The 11,899-nt window shown below is 39.8% G+C and overlaps 1 protein-coding gene across 1 annotated transcript in view; it reads right to left on the bottom strand.

The window, feature by feature from the left end:
* Positions 1–1,001: 1,001 nt before the first annotated feature.
* Positions 1,002–11,899, bottom strand: part of TMEM114 (transmembrane protein 114) — a gene marked incomplete at its 5' end in the record, with an annotated part of 11,779 nt that continues 881 nt past the window's right edge. Inside the window, 2 exons of the mRNA XM_009699350.1 lie at positions 1,002–1,234; positions 3,774–3,911. Coding sequence (XP_009697652.1) covers positions 1,002–1,234; positions 3,774–3,911 — 371 coding nt within the window. The remainder of the gene's footprint in view (positions 1,235–3,773; positions 3,912–11,899) is intronic.

The following is an 11,899-nucleotide window of genomic DNA, read 5'->3' as shown; positions in this document are numbered from 1 at the left end:
AGCGCCGGCCCGGCCTGAAACCCTGACAGGAATGATTTTAGGAAAGAGAACATGATGCTGTGTCTCTCCTTAGACATTACATATAGCTGACATGGATTAGGCTTCTGGGTTCTCTGGTTTCTCAAATCATCCCATTTTTGTGTGTTGTCACAAAGAATTCGTGTGATTGTGGTACAGGAGAGAGGACAGCCTCTTTGGGGAGACATGAGGGAAAAAAAAGATCCTATAAATACGGAAGGTGTACACCAGAGTAAAGATTCATATTCGCCTCACTAGATGTCCCAGCCATGCCCTAGCGCTGAGGATTACCACTGCAGTTCTCCAAATATTCTGAAGTTCTTCCTATTCCAGATCTTTATTATCAGTTTTACTTTGCACAACAAAATCATGTTAAGTATGCATTAATAACAGAGGATACTTACACCACACACTCTCTCCCAGTGTTCAGGAGTATAGACATCATACATCCCTACGGTCCTCCAAAAGCAGCAGCAAGATCACACTACCTACCACAAAGGAGCCATCTCACAGCAGCTTTGCTGGTAAAGGCTGCCAACGTGACTGGAATCCTAGGCATACTTATTAGGAGTCTCAGAGGAGAAACCAAAAGCTAAGTGGACTGTGCATACTGGCCTGCAAGGTACTCTGAGGCACTTTGCTGGGACAGCAGAAAGGAGAAAAAACAGCAAGAAATCTGCCTTGTTCTAGGCAATGAATGGAGATGCCCTATGAGCTGCCAGCTGAAATTATTTTGGAAACACTAACACTGCAATGTACTTTCTTCTAAAGTCACAAGGGTTTCCTTATTGACAACACTTGAAATGTTTTATTGACTTACCAGAGTCTTTGTGTTTTATAGCTACCTGTGAGGAAAAAAGTTTATGCAGCTGACGATACTCAGTCACAGCCTTGCCATTTTCATTCCCCTAGTGACCAGATGGACCAAGCAATCCACATTTCTAGGCTCTGCAGGATTCTGTTGTTGCAATGATACCTGTTGTTCATAACGCCTGCTCACGTCGCCGTTTCAGACCCACAACTCTTGCTGCCACGAGAAACACAGCCCCGGTGAGCACTTCTGCGACAAAAGAGATCCAGACTAGTGCCAGTGACCAGCCAAATCTGATGTCGATTTCTACCAGGAGATCCTTACTCCTCAGGAGGCAGACAGCTTCTTCGAAGGCAGCAGCTGAATATGCAATATAGACACTGATCCCAGTAAGTGTAACAAGAGCTGAGAAAGGAAAACATATTCAGCTAGTTAGCATCCACTGCGGAAATTAAAAATAATTAATTGGATATCTCTTAGGGCTTCTTTGCCACTCCTTCCTATCTACCCAGGACAGATTACCAGTTAGCCTCTGTTTACCTCTGAAATCTAGTTGAGGCTGTTTTTTGGGGAAGGGTGAGAGGGAAGTAAAGGTAGGGTTATTTCTGTCCTTTGAGATTCATGTGTTCTCACTGTTAAATACTGAATCAAAATATGTAACAGCAAGCCTCTCACAGTAAAAATCTAGCCGTGTCTTTTACAGATATCTAATGCACGTACATCTCTGTTTTCAATAGTGTATTATAACACATCCTGATTTCTCATTGCTGTGCACCGCATACAGTTGTCTACCTCTATGCAAGAAAGCCTCTTGCATTTCAGGTCAGTGACCTGAATTTAGGCCGCTTTCTAATTTTGAGTATCGTATGTTTTCAGTGTTCAATGTAAATATGTTGGTCTTTACTGTCACCTCCCACCAAGTGTTGTGAAGTCATGACTATTCATCACTTCCAAATAAATGAGCCAAAGACATCCATGGACCAGACTAAAAATAAAATAACAAAAGCACTCAAACAAGAAGCCAGATGTTTTCAGAATGAAAGGACTCTACAGAAGCTAGCAAACTTAGGGAATGGCACATCTAGCACAAGCACATGCTACATCCTGGGCCTGGCATCTATGTCACTCAAAGGACATATACTAACTAAAGTCGTAACTTTACTGGATCAGTGGTAGGAAAGATGCAACAGAAAGGCCCTGGATTAAAGGACTGTAGCTCAGGGAAAGTAGATACTGGAACACTTGTGGGACAAGATAGTGTCTTATCTGATTCTGACGGAGAAAAATTTTGGTCTTTCTGTTAAATCACAGTGTAAGTCTACATGAGTCTGCATTTTTGCCAGAAAGACAACTCTGAGTAGAGGCAAACCAAGGCAGAAAAGTATTGGGTTATCCAACAGTCAAAATTCATACTCATATTCCTGATTACTGATTAGTAGAATTATCAATATTCCTGATACTCATATTCCATGCTATGATGCCTCTACCTTATTCTAGTTCTCTGCAAGGGGGGGAAATCACTTTATACCTTTTGTCAGCAGAAACGGAAATGACTCTTTTGTTCAACATTTTCAACAAGGTATGCCTTAAATGTGCCTACCTTTCAAAAAAATGGGGAAGCATACAGGATGTCCTGGGATGTGCAACATATCAGTTCTGCTATTTTCCAAAAACCTCAGGTTTCTGGAATTGCATCATAAAATATTTCTTTCTGCTGAGAAAGAACTATCTAACCAATACCAAACGTTGTAAACTGGAATATCCTATAAAATTGTGCATTCCTGTTACATGCATCGAGCCTCAGCGCAGCTGAAACAGCTGAACAATACTGCCTGAGCGGGAGGAGGGTCTGATCTCATACCAAAGGCCACCCTGCAGTCTATTCACACTGTCTTGGGAAATAGCACTAGTTGCATCTTCAGAACATATTCAAGCACGTCTCTTCTAATACTGTCTTTGTGTTTCCTTTCCGTCTTTGCAACCCCAAGTGTTTTAGAAAGGCACAGTACTCCACTCCTCAGCAGGATAATCATGCTTTGCACTTCACAGCTTTTCATCTTTCACTTACTATTTGGAGTAGTTTTCAAATAGCCTAAGCCTTTTTAGTGAATACAGCTTTCTGATGTTCTAAGGAAATAGAACTTACTTTTTTTTTCAGGAAAAAAGCATAATGGGGCATGGTTGGTCTTTGTAAGAGTATTTCAGACTAAAAAGGTCGGTCAAGACTTTGAGACAGAAGCATTTGCTTCCAGCAATCTCTTAGAAAGACAATTCTAAGTTTCTTCCTCTCTTCCTGTCTTCTTAGAAACAGGACTGTATGAACAAATGATGAGGGCCAATACTGAGGATCCCCTTTTCTGTTGGGGCAAATTTCTGTTTCAAGCTTCGAATTGAAATGTTCCACTCCAACTAAAATAACTCTTTAGGGTTTCCTTTTGTGGCCCACAGTTTGGGGACACCACCCTAGTTCAAAACTAGCAGTGAATGCCTAGCAAGACCCTTTTCAGGAACTCAATGATGCCTTTGAAAAAATGTCAGTTTCCTGAATAGTTGTAAAATCTGTGCAAGGCTATCGAACCCTATGCTTTATTAATCCCACAGTCACTTCTCCATTACTTCATTACCCTGTCTGTAAAGAATTTGGACACTGTGCTGCAAAGGTATTAAATCTTTTGTGTTAGCGGGCACTGCAAACATATTGTGTTCAAAGTGTGACTCACTCCACAAGGATGTATGGTTGTGTGTGATTATTTGCCTTTCCCACTCTAAGTGGCAGCTTTCTATTCCAGAATCCCATCAGGAGCTAAGCAGACACCAAGTGAATGAACATCAGCACTATTCTGAAAGCAAACTCTCGCTTTTTTCCCCTGGAAGACAAAGTGATGCTGCCCAGATATAATCTCTTATTATTTAATACAGTTAAGCCGAGAGTTTGATATATTACCTCCAAAAAGAAAAAGCAGTCCTGTCATTAGAAGCAGTAGGTAGGCCCTGGCAAGGATACTGATGAATCCAGTCATTCCTCCAAAAATCATCAATATCAGGCTGAGGGGCATCAGGATGACAAATGTTCCGTGCATGTCTGAAGAAAAATGCAGAATGTTAACATTTTAATATTTTATTATGGTGTCATTGGCTGTACTAATACTTATTGAGTGCAAAGCCACTAATACTTACTGAGTGCAGAGCCCCTGATCAGGATCAAAGCCTTATTCTGTGCTGCACAAACAAGAAGTTGGACAATCTCTTGGGTTTTCATTTGAAGTCAGCAGGAGAAATATATGGTATGGAGAAAAAGGTAATGTACAGAGCAAATCCTTCACAGGATCACAGCCAGTGTTTCAAACAGAGACCACAAATATAAAGGATACACCTACATGGACATACATTTAAGCAATTAAACTGTTCTCAGATATGAAGCCTAGCTGGATAACAGGTGATGCATTGCATATCAGGTAGTCACTGACAACCTTAATAAAAAGTAGCCCTGGTTATCTGAATCATACAGATCACAGTGAGTGGCATTGTTATGTTTGGGTGGTGAGATCCAGCAGATGCTTTGGTTAAATGCTTTCTTTTCTGTCACATGTCCTCTGCTGAACTGATCTAGCAAATTGTTGACCTTTTCCTTTGTTGCAGCTGACCATCAACTAGAGGTAAATTTTCCCATCCAGCTCTGATTCTGTGTCTGTCATTGCTTTCTACAGCAGCTTCACTAAGTACATTAACCTACCCTGGTTCCTTTCTTCCACGCTAAATGTTTTACATTAGTCTTTCTTGATCCCTGTAACATTTTAATAGCTGTGTAAACAGAGGGTTGCTACATATTTTTTCATTTCACACTTTTTTCATCATAAACCATCTTTGTGTCATTGTTCCCTCTCATGCCTTCTATCCACAACTTTCAACCCAACCTTTTCTAGAATAATGACCAAAAAAAAGTAATTCCACCTTCCAGTATCAATTTATTTCATACCAGAGTGAAGTGCAGAGTTACTGAGAAAGGAAAACTTAAAATCTATTTTCTGAAAGGCTCTAGGCTTCAGTGTCTCATTTAATTTCATAGAGAAACAACAATACACCATTAGCTGGTTCCTAAGGAAAAAGAATCAGTTAAGAGATCACAGTTTGTGTGTGATCAGATGATCAATTTTTTTAAGTCACTGTAACTGCCACTGGCTAAGGATTCAGCTTATCCTCTTCAATATCATGATAAAGATAAGTCACAATCGTGTACATATCTGTTCAGTTCTAGAACCTTGAAAGGTTAAGAAGAACCTGCATGGGATCAAGGCCGACACTGTTAATTTCTTTACTTGACTGGAATGCAGTTTCAAGACACAATTATTTGTTTTGTGTAGTACAGAACATGCTCACAAGGAAAAATGTGGCAAATGACAAAGTTTTGGGAGGTGATCATACTGTTCTTCCATTTCTGTTTATTTACGCTGGTATTATATTCTCATATGTAGTCCCACATATGCCCACATAATGATCGGTTGATGCTCAGAAAGCACAAATTCAGCATTCTGCATTGAAGGGAACGACTTTCTCTCTTTGCTTCTAAATCTGAGGATACTCCCTGGGCTTTGCTTCAGCAAAACTGGCCATGCTGTTGCTAGCTAAGAAACCCAAACCTATAGCAATTATCAGACACTAACAGTCAAATCAGTCTTCAGCTTACTGTGTAAAAACCAGTATGTTCAAAACTTTGCAAATCTTAGTTGAATACCAAGAGGAGACATAGCCATGGAGCTTAGTTCAGGAGTTTTATACAGTTAGAAGCGGTTATCGGGGATGTGATGTGACATGATGTGACAGAACAGAGATTTCACACACAATTTAGTTTTCATATTCTAGAGAAGCAATGGGAACAGGCCGCTCTTTGGCCCCGTTTGCGCCTCCTGAGGGTATTTGGCCTGATTTTGGTTCCCCACCATTTTGACATCCATGTGTCCTCTTAGATTTGGTCTTGCATGTAAGAGGTGAAAAGGCCTTGTGGGGGATAAAGTCTGATGCAATTAACATTTTAAAGTAAGAATGTAAGAATGGTACAACTCTGTCCTCAGACCTGGCTTTTTTGGGAGGGAAGAAACATAAACAAGCTCATCACTGGGCCTGTGCTTTGTGATTTTCCAGGTGTCCCTCACTAGTCAAAGTTGCTTCTAACAAACTATACCTCTGGATAGTAGCACTGTTAAGTTGCTATTTCTTTGACTTTCCTTTTCATGGTGTGATTTCAGCTACCACAGCTGGGACTGTAACCTTAGAAGATAAGGCTCTGAATCATAGAATCATAGAATTGTTATGGTTGGAAGAGACCTCAAAGATCATCAAGTCCAACCGTATACCTGATGCCACCCTGTCCACTAAACCATGTCTTGAAGTGCCACATCTAAACGTTTTTTGAACCCCTCCAGGGACGATGACTCCACCACCTCCCTGGGGAGCCTGTTCCAATGCCTAACAACTCTAACAGTGAAGAAGTTCTTTCTAATGTCGAGCCTGAACCTCCCCTGGCGCAACTTGAGACCATTTCCTCTTGTTATCCTATCGCTAGTTACCGGGGAGAAGAGCCCAATCCCCACCTCACTACAACCTCCTTTCAGGTAGTTGTAGAGGGCGATCAGGTCTCCCCTCAGCCTCCTCTTCTCCAGACTAAACAACCCCAGCTCCCTCAGCCGCTCCTCATAAGGCTTTTATGAATGCAACCTTTTGAAGCAAAGGGAAAACAAATCCATACCAGAGTATTCTCCTGGGGAGTGTCATAGATTACGTTAATGACCTGTGACAGTTGCATGCAACATCAGAATAATTCTGATTTTTATGCCCTCCTCAGTGAAAATATAGGGTTTAGGGATATCTCAGCTGAAACCCACAAATCCCACTGTGAGAGAGCCTTGCTTTTCCTACATACAGCTGGGATCACATTTCTCATTAATCACCTGCAGCTTTTTTAAAATCAAATATTTAATGGCTTGTATTTGGTTAAACAGCACTTTTATCACCTCCAGTGTTCTAGCTAATACCCATTTGTCCTTCTATGAAATCTGCAACTGCCTGGGAAACTTATTCTAAAATGCTGCCATGGAAACCACTCAGGAATCTGAATTCATGCCATCTGGTGTATGATATTATGCCATTATATTCCTTGATTAGAGGGACAGAATTAGTTTATAGAAGGACACGACTTAAAATGTCTTTACTGTGTTTCTGTCTTCAATAATCATCTGTGAAAAAAGTTAAAACATTAATTTTGCTGTCATTTCAGTGTTTTTTAGGTTGTGTTGAAATACATGCTTATGCATTACATATTATAGATATAAAACTGTGTTACATTTTGATGAAATTAATCTAGTATTGAAAAAAAAACAACCTAAGCACTTTGCACAAGAAGAGGTATGTGCACTTTCCTGTGAAACAGAATTCAGTTTCCCACATCTGTTTCTCAACGCCCAAGTTCCCTGTCAGTCCAACACGAAAGATCCGTAGTATAATCTTGAAAATACTGAAACAAACTGATGAACATTTAAAAAACACTCCATTTTTTTTGTAGCAAAAAATACTTTAATTGCTTGATCTGAGTTAATGAAGTTTTACGTCAGCTAGCCAAAGCTGTTTTACTAGAGGTCTGACCAAATGTCTGTAACAATTACATCTGCAGTGTGTGTCCAGATCTGTGAATTTGGCAGATGTTTTAAATTACCACCCAACACAGTTGTTGATGAGTTGTTTGTATCAGAAATCTGTGGAATGAACTAGAAAAACTGAATGGTGTCAAAAGTAATCAACTGCAGGTCCAGCAGTTTTGTTAATCATCCTGTTAACATGCTGGAGCTTAATTGTTTCAAACTAACTTTGGATTTGTTTGCACAGCTTATAACAGCAAACAATCTCTAGAAATCTGTAATAGTCACCTCATCAGAAATACTCCAAATGGCAGCAGCTCAGAAGAGCTTAATTAAGGACCTGTTTATCTTCCCCAGCAGTAACTAAATGGCCAGTTAGAAAGACAAAAGCCTCTAGCTGAAACAGAATGCTGGCAGTAGCTAAAACCAGTGGGGCTGCTCTGGAAAGACTTGGCAAAGCCAGGAAAAAACAGTACACTGAGAAAAGGCCCTGCAAGGAAGGAAGGAAGGAAACGACTTAGAGAAACAATGAGAAACAGAAAAGAACTGCTGTCTGTGGCTAAATGTGAGATTTCTGGGCTTGAACCCCAGGGACACGAAGGCCTGGAATCCTTCCTGTTCAGCAAAGAACAGATGATGGTGGAGGAGAGCTCACAGAGTTAGGGTAGCCAAGGATAATTAGCCAAACTCTAGACTTTCTGTTACACATTTTGGCTTTGTGCTGTTCTCATGCAACAAGTCTCTGAGCTAAACTGGAAGACAAATTGCAGACAGTAGAAATAAAATTACATTAGACTTGGTACAGATGGGCACTGATGAAAACCTTCAATACTAGGAGTGGGTAGAATGATAAACATGAGTGATGCACTATGGTTCACATTCTCTTGCTATGATACCAATGAATTTGAAAATGAGAACAATCATCAGAAGTTGTCACTCATTAGATCTCAGCTGCAGTGATGCTAAAGTTATCTCAGATTTCTCTGTATATTTATTGTAATAGCTACTGTAAGTACCGAAGCAAATGTTCACTGGAACCTCTTTGAAGGACCACTGCACCGTTGCTCAGAAACAAAGCAGATCTGTTTAGGTATACACCTACCAGATCAATCAAGTTAGAATTTCTATGTACATCATTTGGGTCTTCTTTCACTCGGTCTCTGAACTGGCTCTTGCCAGGTATTCCAGCCCTAGCTGTTTCCTTCTGATAACTTAAAACCAAAAGGAAAAATTCTGAAGAACTGTAAATCCCCCCAGAAAAATGTAACGGCAGCCAAAGAACAAGGTATTCTAGGATCATAACATGTAACTCACTAAAAACGAAGTAGGCCCATGAAGAATGGGGAGAAGTGTGAAAGCAGCTGGTTAGTGACTGTTACAGGGTCCACATGCTTTAAGGAAATCCATCCTAGTTTAACTGTACTATTAAACTACTTGTTGAGGAAGAAACCCAGGCAGCTGTTACATTATAACAACTGAGGTACCAGTAACTGCCCCTACTGCAAAGATCCTTTCTCTGTGGGAAGCACTGACTTCTTGCAGCCTCATGGTTCCAGCTACATTGATGTCTTAAAACATAAAACTACTCTGGGAACAATAATTTAAGCAGTTGTGCACGGGCAGCTGTACACTCCAGTCTTGGTTTTATAACAAGAAAAACATTTTCTTTCAGCCACATGTAAGTAGAAACCACATCCATTAACTGAGTATCTCTGGATGTCTCAGGAGTAGAGGAGAGCACTAAAAAGTGACCTGTAACAGGAAATCAGTCGCTGGCCATGATGTTCATGTCACTAATGAAAAATCAGGACTGTCAGAGGCTTAATCATACCTTGTAGGTACCTAATGCAGCTGGTTTGTGTGTCGGGGCAAACCAGGCAGTCATTAAGAAATAACAGTAGTTCCTCTCACATTATTTTTCGTAACACTAGCCCCAGCTCTTCGGTGTAGATGGGACCCCGCACTAATTTGGGGTGCAAAGCTAAGATTCAGGAGAAATTAATTGTTTTGTAATTTTGCATCTGTTTATGTCTTTGGACTAAAATGGCCTCTTACATTTCGGCCAAATAACATGTTATAGATGTTGTTTTGATGTGCCAAAAGAAAAAAAAAAAAGTTGTTGAGATGAGGTTTTTATAGTTTTAGGGGGGGGGGGGGGGGAAGTCACATACAAAAATCTCCACACTTTAACAAATTTCTCCATGCTTTGAAAAAATCTTAGCCACAGCTTTCTAGGATCAGCAAATCCTATAGCATTTAGTTCAGAAGAATGTAGATGGAAGTAATTTTTATGTTACCAAGCAGGGGTCACTATCCAGCCATAACTGAGACACATAGGAACAAGTTACTTGAGTTTCCAAAAAGTCAAGCTCATAGAAGAGTTTTGACAGGACACATTAGTATCCAGCAAACACATTACTTTCTTTTGACAGCTCACCTGTCCTGCAAGAAGTACTTGAATCAAGTCCAGAGTACAAACAGATTTTGATTAGAAATCTTTACAAAATTGTTCATTTTGCAGGGATTATATTCGTGCTGTCTTTAGCTAAATCTATACTGGTATTTACTAATTATTAACAATACAGACTTTGGTAAATGAAAAATATTTATAATATAAAAATGCCCAAGAGTAACCTTTCCCCAGTGTAACTTTTTTGTTTGTTTGTTTGTCTTGGTTGTTTGGGTTTTTTTGAAAGAAATTGTTTTACAAAGCTGCAACTCTTTGGGAAAATTTTTCGGTAGCTTAAATACTGCCATTCCTTCTAGGCATCAACTTCCCTCTCTCTGTATGTGATCCTCAACATGTAGATGTGATTTTGAATGTTATGTTTCTTCTACTAGAAAATGGCAAAGCTGCTCAGGACTCCTGATGCAGCTTCCTTTGAAGTCAGAGTGACATCTTTCTTTTACCATTTAGTGAGAGATGGATCCAGCTCATCATGAAAAAAAGTTGCTCTTTCTGCTTGTCTTCCGTAGCTGGCAGGAGAAGATATCTGGGGTGTCTTTGCTGACGGATTTCAGCTTTAAAGGTGACTTTTGGAGGACTATCTTTAATCTTAGTCATCACCAAGAGACCCTAATAACTGTCTAAATTTTGAAAGGTGACACTTTCTTTGTAATCCTGTATAGGACAGAGGAAAATTTACACCTCCAGTAAAAAGGTATTTTTTTAAAAATACAGAAATTTCAGAAAAGCTAGTGGTAGGTAGTCTAGTGGTATATTCCTTTTGACAGTGGCTGATGTTTTAAACAAATATATAACCATGCCATAATGTAATCTGCAGTAGGTAAATATGTTATATATTGTGAGTTTGAGGGAGAGAGAGGGTATACACCATATGTTCAGCTGGAGGGAGCGGTAAGAAAAGAAATGGAAGCTGAATGTGCAGAAGAAGGCACGCTTGTATTTAATCCATTAGAGAAATTGCTCAAGAGCACTCCCATGATGTGAAAATACATCATACTGTCTGTAGCCTCACTACACTGAAACTGCATTGAAGCTGAACATCTAAAATATCAAAAAGTTCGCTCGGTAGGGCATTCTAATCAAATCCAGTAGGTTCTTTCAGTGAAAGTATCTTTGAGTTCTTATCTCATCATTTTTAGACAGACTATGCCTGCTTATAATAAAATCTGCAAGTGTTTTTGCACACCTGAAGTCTTTGTTCAGGAACCTAAAAATAGTACTTGATATGAGAGCGAGAGACAAAAAATTTCTCTGAGGCTCTGAAGAGTCTCTAAGCATAGTTATGAATCCAATTTTTACTCATATTCACTCTTTTCTAACACTTCATGACTACCAAAGAGCTGTGCTTTGTTTCCAAGCCAACATAATTTTTATAACCAAAAGAGCTCTATAAGGTCTCTGCTTTTGTTTTTGCAGAATTCAGCTTTCATTGAAGAGCTATAATCTAAAATCTCCTCACCTGAGATGTATCTTTTGCAAATATGAACACAACTTTTGAAATGCTAACAATTTTATCCTGAAATTTTAGACTATCCCCAACATAATAGCTGAGGTGCCCACACTTAAAACATGATCAGTCTGGTTAAGTTCAATTAACTCTGAACCCTCAAAGGCTTAAGTGATCCATCAGACAGTCATTTTCACTAATCCTCACAGTTTTCAGCACCATCAAGCAGCTAAGGCCCTCTGTCTTAAGCAAGGAAGACTGAAGAAATGGCGCCTTTAAATTTGAAAGCACAGAGAGAGAATCTGTGCTGTTAGTCTTGAACCTGTCAGTAAGTTTGTATGGCTGTTACAGTAGCCCACTGGGATCTTACTCCTACTTGAACTTTCCAATTACTGTTGCAACACAGCTACATCAGCATCAGTACCTCACAGGCTTACTTTGCCATGTTTGCTGCACTTTTGGCTATATCATGGGATGCTGCTCCAAGAGACTAAAGACACTGTAAGCCTCTCTGAAGGATTGCTCAG

Source organism: Cariama cristata, unplaced genomic scaffold, assembly GCF_000690535.1.
Source record: "Cariama cristata isolate BGI_N322 unplaced genomic scaffold, ASM69053v1 scaffold41344, whole genome shotgun sequence".
Lineage (NCBI taxonomy): Eukaryota > Metazoa > Chordata > Aves > Cariamiformes > Cariamidae > Cariama > Cariama cristata.
This window is presented reverse-complemented; position numbering and strand designations above follow the sequence as displayed.